The sequence below is a fragment of the Strix uralensis genome, chromosome 12, assembly GCF_047716275.1.
Source record: "Strix uralensis isolate ZFMK-TIS-50842 chromosome 12, bStrUra1, whole genome shotgun sequence".
NCBI lineage: Eukaryota > Metazoa > Chordata > Aves > Strigiformes > Strigidae > Strix > Strix uralensis.
The window spans coordinates 13,756,920-13,776,339 of record NC_133983.1 but is presented as its reverse complement, the minus strand read 5'-3'; the positions used below and the strand labels follow the sequence as shown (position 1 = coordinate 13,776,339).

The window sequence follows — 19,420 nt, the reverse complement described above, 5'->3', positions numbered from 1 at the left end:
GGATGATGTGAATTCAGCTCTCTAGTGTCTCTTCTCCCTGTCTGATGGAAAGTTAATACTTTAGGTCTCCGAAAAAGGAGGCAGAAGAGCTTGCGGGTTTAGAGGCACTAAATGTAAAACCCAGCCCCATCATATTTTAGTCAGATTTTATGAATTATGGAGCCCTTGTTCATTTTGCTATTATTTTTGTTTGTCTTCATTTCCCAGGGTTCCTAAGATCAAAGACAGTCAAGTGACTTGGCTGACATGGCAGTAACCATTCATGGGGCAGGCTGTGCAGAAAGAGTGTATGCAGCAGAGTCAGCAACTGTAGAAAATGGTATTTCTCTCCAGCTGCAGAATTGAGGCCTTAATTATGCCTTGTGGCAAAGGGTCACAGGGGACATCTAGTTGTTGTCTTCAGAAGGTTAATGATTCCCGAAGTCTTTCTCACTGCAAGATAGGGAGCAAGTACTTTAGGGAGAGTCACTAACCAAATACTGGGTTACATAACTGTGTTTATGGAAGGACACACATTTGCTAGCAACGTTTTATATAGATGTGTGAAGTTCAGAGATTTGCATTTCTTTTTTCAATTTGGCTGTCATATGAACCTGATTGACTTGAGTGAAGTTACTTTCTGAGAGATGATAGACCTCCTAATACATTTTGTTTATACTTCTATATACAAACAGTTGTCATAATTTTAAAAATACTGCAAGACATTGTATTTTATTTTAGAAAAGCATTCATCTGACTGCATCCTGTGCATGGTTCAAACATGCAAACAGCTCAAATCACATGTATGGGTCTCCCTACCTTCTAACTGAAAGAACAGAATTCCTTCTGCAAGCCAAATAATATATTCTGAAAGTAAAGAAATACTCTCTGTGGGATTGTAGCCTAAGTTCAGTGCAGTCATCACAACTGCTGCCACAAACCATATCTGTTTAAAATAAAAGGGGAGAAAGACATATTCAGTCTTGCATAAGCAGCAATTTTGAAACTACTGAATGTAGATCTTGTATGAAGACAGTGATGCTTGTCACTGAAGCGAAAGAGTCAAAAAGGCGTGCTTGTGGGGCAGTGAAATAGTTGTCTCTTTCCTACAAAGTCAGGCTCGTGATCCAAAATGTCGGAGAGGAATGCTGCATTTCTATTTAGGGGATATTCTTAATGTGTCAAGTCCATCTGCATTAAATTTACTCTTCCACAGAACTAAAATTCAGGGGCAGATGTGCAGAATATTGACACTTCGATTCCCTTCGGTGTCTGAGGCATCATCTGCTTCTTACTCAGAACAGTAATTTGAGAAACTATTTGTCTTTACATAGATATTCTACATGAAAAGAATTGTTAAAAAAGAGTGAAATTGCAAAGCCAAGTATCCCAGACTTAGATTCCAGAAGTTAGTGTCCTAATTTGTCTCACTTCTGCATTGGTTTTTAATCTCACTAGATTTACTAAATTGGTTGAGTCACGTTAGATGCACTCCTGGAGCATATCTCCCAGTTTATTTGAATCTGAAATGAATTCAACTCATGCACTTCAAAACTCCACTGTGGAAACCAAAACACAGTAAGTGGGCACAACCAAGAGATTTCACCTCCAAGGATGATTGGAATTAAAATCTTCTTGTAGATACGTCCACTGTTTCTCCTTCTGCTGTCTTTATGCAATGCATATAATAGAAGGAGCTGAGCTATTTTAACCTTTTTGTTCCATGCATGGCCCAGAGCTGTTTATTGCCTCCTGTTCAAGACCTGCTCTGAATCCAGAATTATGAACGTCCTCATCAGTTTTTCTCAGAGCACTCATCACAACAGTACACAGGTGCTTGACAGACACTAAGTTTGCTTGCACTTCATCTTAGTGATATGGAAGTGTGCAACAGTTCCCCTTCTGCAAGCAACAGCAGACAGTCTGGAGAAGCTAGTGTAAAAGCTGTTGACTCATTTGGGATTCCAAGACTGAAATTCATCAGACTCAAGATTTTTTTTTTTAAGAGAGTTGAACATTGCTCTTGCTCAAACCCCAGCTGTTTTGACCTCTGTTACAGCTGTGAGTGCCCAGCCTTTCTGCAAATCAGACTCCAGATTGTCAAGCCAGACACTGCTAAAATGAAAGAAAATGATTAATGAACAAATATAAAAAGAATAAATAAAAATTGTGTTTGAAGCAAGTTGTCTAGCACCCTGCTGGGACTCTGAGGGAAAAATGGTTGCTAATTACCAGTGGCAACATTCAGGTGCATTTGCCATGCTTGTGTTTTTGTGAAGTCTCTTGTTTCTTTTCCTGCACACTTTCAGCTTTTACAACAGATGGAAGAGGAATATAAGGAACAGATATCTTCAGTGGTCTAGCAGGAGCTGTGCTTGCCTTGGAATTAGAGTCTTCTGGAAATAAGGTAGCCCCAGAACTAAATGAACTTGAGGCTTCCTGTGGATTTGTGTCTTGTGGTTGGTAGGAAGCTTTGGTTGGTCTGATGGAAGCTTTTCCACTGGGCTGAAGGTACTTCTGAGGCTCTTCTCCATGTGAATTCTCTTGTCTGTAGTCAGGCATGAATGGATGTTGCAGTTTTACTTGCATCAGGTCTTCTGGCTTCTAGCCAACTGCCTACATTACAAAATGTAGCACTGGGTCTATTCCTCTGTGTCATTGAAAATCTCCAAAAAGTTTTAGAAGTTTTATTGTAGGAATGAAAAAGGCAGCAGCATCAAAAAGGCCTTGCTACTATTGAAATCCTATCTAAAGGAGTAGGTGGTCATGTAGCTGGACTGGACCATAACACATCAGTACTGAGGGTCCAAGCAAAGCTTGCACAGACAGCATCAGTTGATACTGCCTAACTCTGGAAGCCTTGATGCTGTGACTATAAAATTACTGCTTTTAGCATAGTTCTCCCCTATCCCTGTAATTGCCCAGGCTTAAAAAAAGCCCACTGTGGTGGGAAAAAATGTATTGTGTAGCACATCAGTAGGCATAAGGCTATATAGTGTAATGGTTAATGGCACGGTGTGAGGTCTCAACTCTAATGTCTGTAGTACCTCCAATGGACAACTGTCATGGTAGCAGTTGAAAGCCTGAACTGCAGGGGTAGATTAGACTCTTTTGTGAGCAAGTTTGACATGTCTGTTGGTAGTGGAAGGATCTGAAGAACTTAAAAGGGCACATGTGCATTGTTCCTAAATCCTGTCTCAGGATTCTCCCATTCTTTATCCCAGTTGCATAAGTTAGATCCAATGTCAATGAAATAGCTTTAATAGCCATCATTTGTCATAAGTTACACCTGGGAGACCAGTATTGTTTTCTTGTTGTCATTAATATAAATCTATTTGAAGAAACATGTAAAATAATTGGTTTTGCTGAAATTCCCTTTCTGAAACTTCTAGAAAGAGAAACATGAACTAACTTTGAAGTTTGCCCTACTCTGAGCCAGGGTTTGGACCAGATCCCTCCTGGGATCCCTCCTAACCTAAATCGCTCCATGAATCTCTGTTCTGAAACATGCAAATGAAAATGTCAGTGATGTAAGAAAAAGAGACATTGATGACAATCAATGCCTGTGTGCTCAACTCTAGCTCTTAGCAGAGGAGGTAGTACTTTGCAAGTCAACAGATGATGTGCTTCAGCTTCTGTGTGTGAAGCGCATTCATACTTAACCCAGCTTTGAGTATCACTTTGTTCTCATATGGGTGCTTTACTGTGAGTGATACATAGGAGTCCAATAGTGTTTGGGAAGTTACTGTGAAATAGCTTCTTTTTTATTCTGTAGCAAATGACTGTGTATTTATACCATGTCCAGCCTCTCAAGTGATTTCTGCTATTTATTATTTGGATTATTATCTTGAGCATTTAGAGAATATTAACAATTAGAGTTCTGTAAATTTAATTCCTAGTTGACGAGGACAGTATGGTTTCTACATATAGGAAGTTTCTATATACGGTTTCTATTTATAGAAACATTGAAGTTTCTTAAATATATTAAATCTCCTACTGTGTTGAGAAGAAATAAAAAAGGAAGTATGCTTATCTTTAAGCTTTGCAGTTAAAACTGTTTTGGATTAATGCACTAGACCATAAACAGAGTCTTTAAGATTAATGAGCTAAATATTGGAGCAATCACATACTTTCCATTTTCATCCCTTTGCAATTGCACACTGGGACCTTCGAACATTCCTCCCTGTCTTCTCTGTAGACTAATGGAAAGCCACAGGAGAAAGGGAAAGAAGGGAGCTTGTTGTGCTTAGCATTCCTGGTACTACTGCAAAACTTGTGTATGTTTAAAAAAATGAACAGAAAAAACTTTCTTCAATCTAAGTTATACACATTAGTGTTTGGGGGGAGAATTAAGAAATAAGAATTAAGAATTAAAACACCTCAATCAATAAGGTTTATTGTCCTAAATTCCAGTTTAAAAAAAAGATCTCTTTGTCTAGAAAACTGCTCCCAAGGAACAGTTGAGTAAAGCCAGGTTGGCAGCCACTCAATTCCCTATCTCTACATTTATATGATTTTAAAAGCTTGTATATCCAAAGTCCCTATTGAACCAAAATTGCATTCAGACATTAGCTGCGCAGCTGGGAATATTTGCTGATTGATGTTTGTTTGTTTCAATAAAATGAAAAATAAAAATTGGTTCCAAATATGCACAGAAGTTGTTGTTCACTAAGTCAGCTTATGTGCAGTGTGAAAGCTTTCCTCCTCGGGACACTGACATTACTATAGGGTCTCCCTATAAGATCTGTATTTGCATTTTTTCAAGTTGGAGCTCATGCTCAGGGGTATACACATATCCCGAAGTTCTGCATTTTACCATCCAGGAGAGTGAGTATCCTGTTGTCTCTGGCCTTCGGGCTTTGCTTTTCTGCTAAATTCTGTAGAGGAACATCTTGAAAGAAATCTCTGTCCTGGGACTAACATCTCTGATAATGGAAGATGGAGGTTTCTCCATATTAGGGCTGGAAGATTCCTTGCCTGTTTATAGCTTTCCCAGAACTCAAGTTTCACATGAAGATATGGAATCTTTACACTCTTAAATCCTTTCTTCCAGGATATAAGATCAGCCGTTGCGGATTTAGTTGATGCCAGGATTGCCATGTAATATTTGAGCAAGAAAGTACAGTCAGGTACACTCAAAACCAAGTACAGTCAAAAACATTTCAGGCAAAGAAGTAAACCCATGTGTCAAGCAAATAAAACATCCTTCTATTCATCATGTAGATATCAGCTGTCCTTAGATCCTAACAGGAATGGGTCCCCTTTTGCTGTAGGTGCTGAATAAATGCAAAGAAGTAAGTAGTTCCCAAAAGAGGCCAGGGGACGAGGGTTGGAGCAAATAGCCAGTGAGCGCAGGCCAGCAGCTCTCTGCCTTGGACTACAGAAAGTTCTCTGTAGCTGATAATCCCTCCTCTGTCCCTGCTCCAGCTGCCTCGCCAGATCAAGTCTTGCGTTTTGCAGTTGAGAATAGGTGTCTGAAGGTGTTTTTCTCAAGTTAGCAGTAACCCTTCCACTCTGTCACTTCTTTCTTGTGTTCAGTAGATTTAGGGTCGAACTGTGTGAGGTGCAGAACAATTCAGAGGAAGGCATTAGATGTTCCTGTAGGTCTAACTCTGAGGCCTTCCTTTAAAGACCAGGAGAAAAGGTCCTTGGGAGTTCACTGTGATGAAACATGACAACTCCATGGTGTGCCACCTGCCATACACAACCTTAAAACCAGGCTCAACATGTTAGTATTTAGGTTGCTGCCACAGTTATGCCTAGAATTTGAGTGTTGGCCACTCCTCTTTGTGGTTTCCCCTTAGTGGCAGAGGACCAAAGAAAGCCTTGTGTATCTGCAGGTGCAGGATGCTACACAACGTTAATCCCACCTGGTCTCGACCTTTGTCTTCTGGGCAGCTTTAACTGCACAAGTGTTGAGCTGCTGTTGAAACCCTATGCCAGCTTTTTGTGCCTTTCTCCTGATTTCTTCAATTTTTGTTCGTTGGTACACTTTGCAATGGAGGGAGCTGCCTTAGATGGTTTTCCCATGTGCGTCCTTCCAAGGAATGTTGTCAGTTAGAAGGACAAACCAAAGCAGCCACTTTATTTTCCAGTGTTTTGCCTCCCTGTTCTCCTCCTGCGAAAGGATTCAAGTAGTAAAGCTCATGGAGGTAGATATAAGCCCAGGGACTTTAGAGGGTGAATGGTCTGTATTTTTGTACAGCAGAATGTAAACTTTGGATGGTGTGTACTCCTGAAAACATTCTGGTATCAGAGGCACAGTTCTTTCAGTGAGACTGTCAGGAGAAGGTAGGATCAGTGAACAAGTACTGATTTCATGAATTAACTTATTTTATACAACAGAAAATGCTGTGATTTGAACTCAAAGTAGCAGTATGATTCCCTGTTCTGTGTTCTAATAACATGTCTCTAACAAAAAAAGAATAGTGGAGAATTTAGCTCAAGTAGGATACTGCTAGGACCAGGGATTATAATAACCCAAATAATTAAAGAACTGTTTAATCGGAAACTAATAGCTAGGGTATTTGGCATAGCAGATCGTATTACTAGCAGTTGTTTCTGTTATTAAGTTTAGCAGAGTTGTGCTTAGGAACATATGCAAATTCAAAATTTACAACTTCACAGATTACTATTTCTTTTTGTCCGTGACAGTTCTGTAACTTCTTTAGAATTCAGATTTATTTTTGTTTGCTACTATTTTGAATACTGCTTTAGAGTAATTGTCACTGTATTCAACTAGGATTAAAATTTATTATACCTAAAGAAAATAATTGTAACTGTTATTAATATTTATTCCTTCCAAGTTGAGTACAAGGTTCTCATTCACATGCAGTGGGCATTTTTTGTATGCAAGTCATTTGGGTTTTATTTTATGTAGTCCAGAGTTGTACTTGGTACAACACCATGTGGGCACACTTGTCTGTTGTGCTGTATAAAACCAGTAGCTAATTTTGATGAATTTTTAGAAAGAAATTGGACTGTAAACTGGACCTTTTGACAATAGCACAACAGGGAAGGGTGTGGGAGCACAATCTATTTTACAGTTCATATAATTTCAAAATGCCCATATGAATTATTCCCATTCAGATTGTCATATTTTAGGCAAAGTGCTGCTGATCATTATTAATCTGCTGTAATATCCAAAGCAAAACAATTATTCTCAGAAATAAAACATTAATGACAGAAGTTGAAGATTTTATACTAATTCCTCTGAAGAACAAATGCTTTCAGGGCATGTTGTAACCAGTACTTGATATTCACAAATACTGCTGAATGACACAGCAGTATTATTTTTTCCCCCCTTGCCATTAAGAATGTGTTATTGTGTTAAAGACAGATTGGAAAGTAAATCTTGTCACTATATGTTTTAAAAAGCTAGTTGTAGTCTGCTGTCTCCTCTATTGAATGGAGTTGGCTGTATTTTTCTTGTTAGCATTAATGTTCATAAATAAGTTTCTCTTTGGATACTAACTCTGTGAGATTGACCCAGAAGAGGTAGTACAGCTTTCTTTGGTAAGTTAATTCCATTTTTGTCAGTATAAATGGTTAAAGCATCAGCCACCACTTAGGAAGTAAAAGCTGAAGGATGCATGGACAATACTGACAGTCAAGTTTCAATCCTTGATTCTTGCAGGATACTATTAAATAAAATGGTGTCATTGATTACTGGAGTTCTCATTGTTGGACATGTAACTTAACCTTTCCCAGAATAGCGGTAACCTACAGCAAGAGGTGAAAGAAAAAAGCAGTACTTTCTGTCAAATTCAGCATATCCTCCAGTCCTCTGTGCAAGCAGCAATCTGTTGAAATGCAGGATTTCAGACTACAAGTCTGACTGCAGACCTTCTGGGAGCTGCTCTTCCCCACTTGTGACTAACGCACAGGAGCTGACCCATGCATACAGTGACCACTGCAATGTTAGGAAGACTAAAATAATGCTGAGTTATTTCCAAGTGTATAAAACCAGGCACTTTAAAACAGTTGGGCCTTTCTGCCCTGCAGTCCCTCTCATGTGGAGGTCTCTGAGCAGCCCTTCTGGGGGAGGTGTCTGCAGGAGCTGCTGGGGCTTGGGGGCAAACCTGCAGCTTTCCAGTCCACTGCACACGTGGGTTTTTCCACTACTTTCAGTGGTTCTTCAAGGTGCTGCTTGTACAAAGCAAATATATTTAGAAGTCTTTACAGACTTAGAGCCTAAATTGGCTGCATGTTTTTTAGCTTTTCTCTACTGAATGGGTTTTGGCTTAAGGCTATTTTTTTAAAAAATCCTTTTTTTTTTCTTATTTGTAACAAGTTGTAATATTCTAACGTTGTACAGTTCTGATTTTAACAGTGGCTTTGGGGGGAATAAGCTGCTTTTACATGTTCTGATGTGCACTGATTTTCTCCCAGTTCAGTATTCAGGAAATGCACTCATTACGCATTGTAATTTGAGTTGAAGTACAAAGTTCGTCAGTCCTTCGATCTTGACACTGCATCAGCTGTAGCTGTCAGAGTGCAAACCTGCTAGACATAGATTATGCTGTTTGCTCTGAATCTTATCTAAACAGAGGCTTTTCTAAGCTTCAGAGATTGATAAATTTCCACACCACAATCACTCCCTCCAAGCACTTCCCTCCTTCCCCCAATCTTTTTCCTCTTCTTGCGTCCCTGAATTAGGCATCCATATAGCCATCCAATGCTGACTCTGTGAGGCTTACAAGTAGTTATCTACACAGTATATGGAGCTTTGAACAGCTTCACTGTTGCCCAAACATTGTCAGTGTTTGAGTACAGCATTTTGATTTCTCACTCTTGATTCCTTGTCCAGTTGCAGTTGCCTTACCTGGTGCTGCAAGAAACCAAGCTCGATAACTGAGCAACTACTGTTTCATTTAGTGGGCCAAAAGGAAAGTATGAAAATCAGAAATATAACAAATTCTTCTCTAGCACCCAAATGAAGAGGAAAGAAATAATTTGGTTTAGTATTTAAATAATGTTTTGGTTTGTTTTTTAAACTAGATTTTATTGGAACTTTTAAGGACCTATTGTTGCATGTCTGATATGGTCACTGTGTGTTGGCAGATTTTAATCTGTTCCAGTGGGTTGCTGGCTGGACAGGGATTGCATTATGTCTGCATTTCAGTGGCACTGCCAGGGGACATCGGGCTGTTTGCCCTTGTCTGTGGACACTCAGAAATTAAATGTAACTTAACCTTAGCACAATCTGGGGAGAAATTACTACAACCTTGCCATACTCATTTTTTCAGTAAGATTGTGACATCTGTGCTGGCAGAAAAACCCCACCCTACAACGACAAAAAACCCCTGCTAAATCATTTGTGGTTTAATCATTGTCATATTACAACCACAAAGTACCCTAAGTAGCGGCCAAAAAAATCCTGTTAGGCCTTTTCTGAGCACTTTCGGACCAAAGTGGCTAAATACCACGCAGTAATTCTAGATTAGTTTTGTATGCTGTTTCTACTTTATGTTCTCAAATAGCTTCTAATAAAACATCAGAAAATAATCACTGGAATGAAAATACCAGTGAGTTAACAGCAACTGAGGAACAGTTTATAGTGTGATGTGTTGTAACAACTCATCTTTTTAATTCTACTGTTTAAAATGTTATGGTATGTTCATTAAAAGATAGGGATGGTTTTGATTCCTGGTTTCACTAGAAGCTTTTTTTTTTTTTTTGAACAAAAGTCTTCCCTATCAATGGTGTGAGCAAAGACGTTACAGATTATTGCAGAGATCTTTATATGATGTTTCTGAGTCCCTAAAACACGATGTTTTATCTGAAACTGGGGGGGGTTTGGCAAACATAATTAGAGAGGAAATACTTTCAAGGAAGCAAAACAATACTCATCTTTTCTGTCACAGTAGTATCTAAGAGTAACAGGTAACATTTAGGTTGATGGCAATAAATTTTTAAAAACCCTTTTTAGTAAACTTAATGTATTAAGTTTGCCATTTTTAAATACAGTACCTCACACGTCTGCAAACCTCTGCTATACTGTTTGCATGGTATCTAAAAACTAACAGCCCCCATAGTTACATGTTTAATTAATCCACGATTTGTCACATTTCATTGTCGGACATAGCCACTGTTTGGTCGTTGCTGTGTAGTTCATCCGCTCTGTATCTCAAGGGATCTCAAATGCTTTGGTTGCTGTAAAAGGTGCTTTTTGTCCTGGCCTCTTGCCCAAGTACATGCTGCATGGCAGGTAACGAATCGCAACCTAATGAGCCTTGGTAACAACTTTCCTGGGGAGCCAGTCGCTGGTTCAGTGACCTGTATTACACAGTATCTCGTTTGGCAGAGAATTAAGAATGGAGCAGACACATCATCAGCAGATTTTCCTGAGTGCAGACTCATTTTGGTACAAGCTGTCAAAGTCCAAGGACCCTCCAATCTAGCTTTCTAAACCTCATCTGTCAGTGGACTATAATTGGTTTATAAATTGGCTTAAAGATAGTCATGGAACTAACCTTTTTACACAAAAAAGCATGTCTGCAACTATGATAAACTTCACCAAAGCTTAAAAATAATACTCCTGAATAATATATGAGTAAAACATCCTAGTGGGTGATTGGTGGTGGGAGGATAGCGCAGGCTGGTGTTGCAAAACAGTCAGCCGTTGCAGTAACTCACATAACTGATGTTAGAGCCACTTGTGTAGAAGTTGTTTTGTTGTAATTTTTAGTAGTTTTTTAACTGTGTTTTCTCACTACAAGAACGCTAATATGGTGTTTGACTTCTGCTGTGTCAGCTTGCGACAGGTGACAGAGCTCTCCACTGGACCACCGCTAAGCCAAAATACTGAAGTGCCTGAACATCAAGTAACCTCCATGAATTAAGGATTCTTTGTACAAAATGTTATTCATTCAGCATTGTTTAGTTAGTGGTTTTTCTTTGCATCTGCAAATGCTGTCCTGTTAGGCAGATTGTTCCCTGGCTGCCTGCACAAAGGCTTCCTTGTTGTAAGTTTCTTTGTTTTAACATGCTAAAGCTATCCACACATAGATGTGTGCACAGACATCTGAACAGAATGTAGATATTTTTGTGCTTTAACATAGGGATTCACATATCCTCACTGCAAGTCCTTCTGGAACATCCAGATTGTTGAATTGCACATTATGTAAGAGTACCAAAAAATTCTGCTTGTGGCTTTCCTAGTCAAGTTAGCTGTGATATTTGATTTTTCCTCCCTTCTCTGCTTTTCATGATTATTAGAAGTTCAGTATGGACATAGGAAAATTAGATTAGCAGAATTTGAGGACTTTAGCTCTTCAGGTATGCTTACTAGTTAACTTAATTACAGTTGAGTGCAGACATGTCAGCCAGTCCCAGAGATGGCTGGGTTTGAACAAGCCACTGTATTATAAAGATTCCAACTGCCAGGTAAACCTAATACAATTTTAGGTTTAAAGTAAATTTGAAGAATTGTGTATTTCTGTTTATGTTAAATGTATACAACATATGAATATATGTATAAAATGGACTAAGATCTTTCTTGAATTAGGATGGCTTCCTTCAGTAGATTGTGTTCTGTTCTTTTAAGTAATTGCCTTATTACTGTAGTTATTTTTCTTAACAAAGTTAATGTTTTTAAGATTATAAGGGTACTAGGAAATGTGTGAAGATTTGCGTTTACATCCCCTTTCTTTGTCAAATTTCCTGTTTAAAAAAAGGGGAGAAAACCCATTTGTACGTTTATTCCTAGCATAACGGGAATCAGCTCATATCAAACAAGACAGGGATAGCATCATTTTTTTAAGTGAAGAACAGTAAGATCACTCCACTTAGTTCACTGTCTCTAGTCAGCTCAAAAATATCCTCATATTTCATCTTAGCACACTAGTAATAATCTGTGTATGTATAACTGTATTATATGATGCTTATAGGTTAAGTGGTTTGGAGGGTTGTGGCCTAATAGTGCAAAATACCACCACACTGTAGTCACAGTAGAATAAAACATGAAGCCAGACAATACAATAGAAAATGCAAGCTATCTATAAACACGTTTTTAAAAAAATTAAGACTGTTTGAACACCTGTTTACTTGTAAAACAAGATTTGTACTATTTAGCAGGGCGTCTCCAGCAGTAGCTTAATTTCCCTCCAGCTAGAGCTGTCCCAGTGCTATCTGCAGTGTGCATGAGAGCTGGAGCTGAAGAACTTCCCATCTCTAGCAAAATGATGGCACTGGCTAGATGATAGAAAGAGTTGTCCAGAGTCATTTTGCTGGCCTCTGTCTGAAGCACTTCCCTTGTTCTGAGAGCCTAAAGCTGCAGATTTTCCATCCAGCCTCACTTTTTATTTCGCAGTGGAGCTTTTTGTTATTCTCAATCTCTAATGAAATAGATAAGATGAATAAAAACCAAAATAGATGAAGGACACAATGCTCTGGGCAGGAGGAGGAGAAATAGTCATGCTTTTTCTCGATGAGAGAAAAAGAAATTTACAACCACGGCAATCTTTTCAGTTAGGGCAGTAGAGTCATTCATTTGCTCTGTTAAACTTCTGCAGGCAGATGGATATGTGGGTTTGGTGATTTTATTTCTGATCAGTTTAATCTTTGTGTCTCTTGTTAGTTGTATCTCTTCCTTAGTTTGATAAAGGTCACTGTACCTCTTTAAGTGGAGTCTGTGGGTTGGAAAAGACCTTGAAGATCACCTAGTCCAACCATTAACCTAACACTGACAGTTCTCAACTACACCATATCCCTCAGTGCTATGTCAGCCCGACTCTTAAACACCTCCAGGGATGGGGACTCCACCACTGCCCTGGGCAGCCCATTCCAACGCCCAACAACCCGTTCTGTAAAGAAATGCTTCCTAATATCCAGTCTGAACCTTCCCTGGCACAACTTGAGGCCATTCCCTCTTGTCCTATCGCTTGTTACTTGGTTAAAGAGACTCATCCCCAGCTCTCTGCAACCTCCTTTCAAGTAGTTGTAGAGGGCGATGAGGTCTCCCCTCAGCCTCCTCTTCTCCAGACTAAACCCCCCCAGTTCCCTCAGCCGCTCCTCGTACGACATGTGCTCCAGACCCTTCACCGGCTTCGTTGCCCTTCTCTGGACACGCTCGAGTGATTCAATGTCCTTTTTGTAGTGAGGGGCCCAAACTGAACACAGTAATTGAGATGACTAGTACCAGCACAGCTGTAGAGGGAAGCTGTACTGCAAGCAACAGGCACCTCGTCTTCAGTTCTCTCAGGCACCTCATCTTAAGTTGATTCAGAGCATCCGGGGTATCGTATCCAGAATTATCGTATTCCTACAACTACAAAATAAATAGGAAAGCAGTTGTGATTCAGTAATACTTCCATTTTGATATCTGTAGTATCAATGCAATAGATTGTAATGATTTCAGTTTATCATGCAATAGATTGCAGCCTATTGTGAGATAGCTGTGAAACACAGATGAATCTAGAGAAGTGAAAATTGCAATATAATCGATATTCAAAAAGATAAAAAGATGAATTCTTGTAAAGCATAATTGTTGAACACAGTTGTCAAAGAACAACTGTTTATAGCTCTATTAATTCTTACTGAAGGAAAAAATAAATTCCTTTTTGATGGAGGGAAAACACAAAAATAGCGCATTTTGAACAGGAAGACTGTACATATTTTGTGGGTGCACATCACTCACTTGGGAACTATTGGCTTTTGTGAGGAAACAGCAACCAAGAGTTTGTCCAGCGTATATCGTGCTGCACACCTCTGTCTTGTGGTCTTGCTTGGGGGAGGAAGGTGTTTCTTCAGCTACATGCATACAACAGGCCAAAAAGTTTGATATCTGAGTAATCTGATGGGGAAAAGGAGGCTGCCTGTTTAGTACCTTACACGCTGAGCTGATTCCCAGTCAGTGTTAATGGGAGCGTAAAGGTGCATCTGTTTCTGTGTGGACAGTGTGCAAGACGGAGCAGCCACTTGCTCTTCAGTTTGTTTCTGACCTTTATATCAGAGCCATATAAGACAACTGAATTTTATTTAAGCACTCCCGTAGGATGATTTTATTTCAGCCTTTGAAGCGTCCGTACTTTCAGCAAAAAGTACTAATGTAATTATGATATGACATTCATGTTCACAAGACCCTAGAGCTGCGTGTTTAACTGGATTAAAGCAAATGGAACTTGGTGGGGTTTTGGCCTTAAAAATTGCTCATTTTGTATTTGTTTAATCATGCCAAAATTGAACAAGGAAAATATTCTTCTACTGTACCTTAGCCCTAGTTGTCTTGACTCTGCAACCACTCTGTTGATGATGACTCAAAGCCATGGTGAACTAATTAAGACAGTACTGTGTTACTAACAAAAGAGCTGCTTTCTTCCTCCCTCCTCCCCCCAGCAGTTTGTCAAACAAAATTGTATCCTATACCAAAATAATAGAAATCTAATGTATCCTGGCACTCTGTCTCCAGTCAACCAACAGTATTTTGTAATGCTGTTTTAGTACGTGTATTAGAGGACTTGTGTTTTACACAGCCCATTAACACAAGGGAATCATTAATTTCTGGAGAGTGTCTTTGCCAGAAGGATGTGGGCTTTAAATCTTCTACGTACGTAGAAAAGTACTGTCCATCTCAAATGTTCTAAATGAGTATGATCATTATTGAAAATAATAGGATAGTAATATTTTATGCTCTGCATTTTAAATAACTGCCTTTTACAGTTGACATTCTTTTAGAAAACTCACTGATATATTTGCATCTGCATAGACATGCTTACAGTGTCGTAACCTTTTTTCACATGGATCTGGATTATAAGGTGCTGCTGTTTCTCTTTAGTTTTCTGTGCTTCGTGTGCATGTTAAAATAATTTTGTATTGTTTAAAGTATTTTTGTGCTAATGTAGTTGCTCTTTCCACCTTTGTTTTTTATATAAACAAAGGGCACGTGTTACATCTGGTTTTTGAAAGTTGTCTTTAAAAACTTTTAGCAATAGTTAACTCAGCTGCTTGTTTCTGCTCTCTAAGGGGTCGCCTGGCCTGATATGCACCGTCTGGCTGACAGAGTCCATCTGGAGGAGTTGACTAAAATTGGCATTCTGAAAGGCAATGTAGATGACATGGTGAAGGTTCATCTGGGTGCAGTATTTATGCCACACGGACTTGGACATCTACTTGGAATCGATGTGCATGACGTTGGAGGCTACCCAGAGGTTAGTGTTAGTCCATTCTCAACTGCCTTGCAGATTAACCCCTCTCTAATCAATCAGTGTTTCTCTTAGTTTATGTATGAGTAGCTGGTCCCATCTTCTCAGAGGTGGAGCAGATGTGCATTCAAGTGTGTCTTTTTCTGGGTGTGATATTTTATGCAGTTTACTTTAAGGGAATCTATTTGTTCATTAAAACAGAAACTGCTTATGAGGAGAAGTCAACTGATGCCACCCTTTGGGCATTCTTAATCTGTTCAGTTTCTACATACATTGTGCTATTCCTCCATGAGTCATCACTGTAACATATATCACTCAAGCATACTCTATGCTGTGGCAGAGAGCATCTCTGTCTACCTGAGACCTGTAGTGGGAAGTCTCACTTGCTCCATTCCAGATGTGAGACAGCTATGGGAGCCCACTGCTTCACCTGGGCTAGTAAATCCTGATGGCTGTGTCATATGGAAACAAGCTGGCTCATATTCCTGTCTTGAACTTTGATCTCCAGTGTTAACATGGGCACCTGTGTAGATGTGTTGTCCTGGAATAAGAATAGAAAGAAAAAATTCACCAAGTCTTCCAGTCTTTGCAAATGTGAAAGCATAACCTCTTGTATTCTGAGTATCTGCAGAAATCACAGAATGATTACCTTTTTCCTTGAATTAGCATGCTGGTGCGTGACTGGGGTCTGAAAGCACAGAATGGGTAAAATCCTGTAACCAGTGAATGGCAAGATGTTTGCAATGATATGAAAAAAACCATCTGTAAGGGGAATTGAACTTAAGTTTTGAATAAAGAAAGGAAGTTTACAGCAGCTTCTGAAAGATTTCAGAAGGATTTTCTGTGTGTTATGTATTGGTTATTTGAGGCTAACTGTTTAAGGATTTTCAATAATACAGCATGAAAACGGATCATTTGCCTTCTCTCTTATGTAAGGTGTTCTTTTACAAGAACCTGAAAAAGAAACTGAGAACTTTTTAGATAAGGTTTAAGCATATTTTGGAGCTTGTTCAAGTTGAGTGGACAGGCTACATAACAGCTGCTGTTGCTGGGTTCACTTTGGCAGGGAGGGAAGAAACATGTATGTAATATTTGAGGGTACTCGTTATGTTCACAATGTAATTATTGTTGAGACACAATACTGTGATGACAATATATTGGCATCAGCTAATAAACTTATACGTAATAAAAATGAAACAAAAATCAAAAGCAACCCTATTAACAATTTTAAATTTTCTTCACTAGCTAATATAGAAAGGATGGATGTTTGCCCCTCTATCTCTCCCAAGTGCATTCTCTCTGTGTACAAATAGAGGCATTCAGCAAAGCACAAGGGATGTCATTACTCGGAGAGTTCATGGACTTAAAAATCCAGGACCCCAATGTTTCATGCCTTTGCTTAGATTTTTTTTTTGCCTGTGTTGTGAATAACCTTTCTGAATTTGGTGGACTTACATAAACTGGAGCACATATTCAAGACTTGGTAGGGTAAAGACATAACTAAATTTTTGGAACAAGTGAGAATTGTGAGAGTGAAAAGTACTGTGCTTGTTTTTTACTTAGAAACTGTATGCTTTGAAGGTTAGAGCAAGTACCTTAATTTCAAGGGAGATTTCTAGAACTGATTTTGGGGCAGTATAGAGCAACTGACCCTATGTACCTTCCATCTTTCAGCAGGTTTCAGTAGTGTGGCATATGAGCTACAGAATCAGTTTTGAAACTAATTTTTATTTACATATGACCAAACTTATAACTGTTAATTATGCAGTATATTATATAATTTAAGGGTCATTTTTCTGAAAGCAGACCGATCTACACAGTTTTGAATGAGCAACCTGTTATAGATAAAAATGGATATAGAGATTGTATTGTCAAATGAGTTAGGCTTTCCACTTTCATACTTAGCATGTGTAAAAATACCAGAGCTCTATGCAGGTAGAGAATTTTATACCTGCAAATAGTAAAATATTTGTTTGTGTAGACACGCAACTGCATTCTTACTTTAAGAATGTTTGCATGACTAATCTACTTTCAAAATCCAATCCTAAATAACAAATTTCCTGAATGTGGGGGAAACATGTATGTGAGCTCACAAATAGCCGAAGTCCTGTATTTGCATATGAATGTGCATATAGATGGATGCGTGGCATCAGCTTAGCTTGAAAAATAATGAATTTGGGGTTCTGCAGAAGAGAAGCCCTTTTAAACTGTCTCTGCAGCATTAATTCCACCTCTGTTAGACCCATCACTTCTCTCTGACCCAAAGGATGAGGCTCTTTATATTGGGTCATTTGACTAAGGTGAGGTACCTGAGCACTGAAGCAACCTGATAGTGGAAAACCCACATCAAAAGCCTTTCAATGGGGTGAGCTTCATTAAGTATCTCTGGTCTTGAAGCTCTAATGGGAGGCACGGTCCCTGCCCATGGCAGGAGGGAGCCGTAGGGCTGCAGGGCCAGAGAGGCACTGGAAGGCTTCAGGAGATGTGGTTTTCCCCAGGTAAATCTAAAGGTGAGCAGTTGGGCACCTCTCATGTGAGTGTGATACATGTTTTTATTAAATGGGAGAAGGTTTTTTTATCTATGCCTTGTTGTTTCATGAGAAAACACATTTTGAAGACATCTAGTATGCTGTGGAGTGGTTTTTGCTGCATTTTAAATGTTTACCAGCTAGTGAGATTTTTCACAAAGAATTTCATAAAGCCATTTGTGTTTATTGTACACTGAGCCCATGCCTGTAGTATCACGCTCTTTTTTCTAGCTGGTTAAGAAGCAAGTTATTTGCTTTTGGCTGAGGGAATTTCTGGGAGTATTACAAAGGATTTTTTAAAAATAAAAACTTTCCAAGTGGATATTATTCCATTATTTTTCCTCAAGTGTAAACAGTTACATTTGGAATAATACAATAAGCTTTAATTTCCTAATTTTTATCCGTCACAAAGTTTTGTGTGTTCCAAAAAAACTATTTCCAGACATTGTTAGCTTAGATTAGTTATTCATTAGTAGCCAAAGATTTCTTTTTTCAAAATTGGCAATAATAAGTTTTCATCTTTTCCAGTAAGCTGCTTTCACATGCAGCATTGAACAAGCACTTTCTTCCTCTTTGACAAACACTGTAAAAAACTTGCACATTTTCTGCAAAGGATACTCTGGGATATTGGAAAAATATAACATTTTCCTTCGCTTTTTTTGCCATGATAACGAATAATTGGGTTTGGCCAGCAATAAATGCAGCTTAACAACTGTGTTTAGGGCAAGATTTTTAAAAGACCAGTGTTTCCCATTGAAGCACATAAATAAATGTCCTGATTTTCAGAAGTACTCGGCAGTCAAGAGCTCCTTCGAGAATCGGGTCTCCTGCAGTGTACCATGGTATTCCTCGTGGGGAAACCAAGCGTCGAACACTTCTTTGAAAATCTGTCTGCTTCTTTTAAGGGTCTAACTACAACTTGAGCAGTTCTGAAAATTCGGCCCCAGTGGTACTAATCACTTCAGAAAATCTGGCCCTTAGTCAGGCAGAGCTAGCTTCAAAGGGTGAAAACTCCACTGGGTTTAGCTTCAGCTGTAAAATTTAATCATGGAGATGGTTTTCCCACACTCTTTCATTTGTTTCTGGGTAAATTCGATACGGGATATAAATGAGGGTTTGTGCCTGTTGCAGTGGGGAAAATGTGGTAGGTGATCCCAAATTTTCAGACCCTGAGGTAGATGGGGCTGAAGTTTTCATTTAAATCTAGGTTTTGCGTCTCTAGATGCTTGAGTTGATTCAATTTCATGTTATATTAATTGACTGTAAGGCTCTAAAGAATGCTAAGTACATTTGATGACTTTCTATAATAATAAGCCAGTTAATTTAAGTTAGGTTAATAACTACTGTGATTTTAACATCTTGTGAATTAAGAGTTTCATTTTGTTTTGTCTTTTAAAATTATAAGATTTACCTTAGTTTAAAGTTTTAATTCAATTCTCTATTCTCATGAAAAGCTGATCCTTTCATCGCTATTCTGCATCATCAAATTAAGGTTAGAGGTTTGTTTTGATCCTGGAGTTATCCGTGTCCTTCCATTACTGTGCATGCTTGGGGAACATCTCTGCTGCTTAGAGAGGTGTACAAGCTGTGTCTGGCTCTAACAGAAATCTTGCTCGCAGATCCCAGATGACTGTCTGGGGATTTAGGTCACCAAACCTACTAGAGAATACAGGAATAATCTTGTTCCCTTTCTTGTTCTGGCAAAAATTATTTTCCTTATGTATCCTACTTTATGCTGAAACAGAAGATTTCATTTTTTTGTGGTTAGCA

General features: G+C 38.8%; 1 protein-coding gene across 2 annotated transcripts in view; it reads left to right on the top strand.

The window, feature by feature from the left end:
- Positions 1-19,420, top strand: part of PEPD (peptidase D) — a 140,156-nt gene that overhangs the window by 104,791 nt on the left and 15,945 nt on the right. For both annotated transcript variants that reach the window (XM_074881154.1, XM_074881153.1), the window contains one exon: positions 14,944-15,128. In XM_074881154.1, coding sequence (XP_074737255.1) covers positions 14,944-15,128 — 185 coding nt within the window. The remainder of the gene's footprint in view (positions 1-14,943; positions 15,129-19,420) is intronic.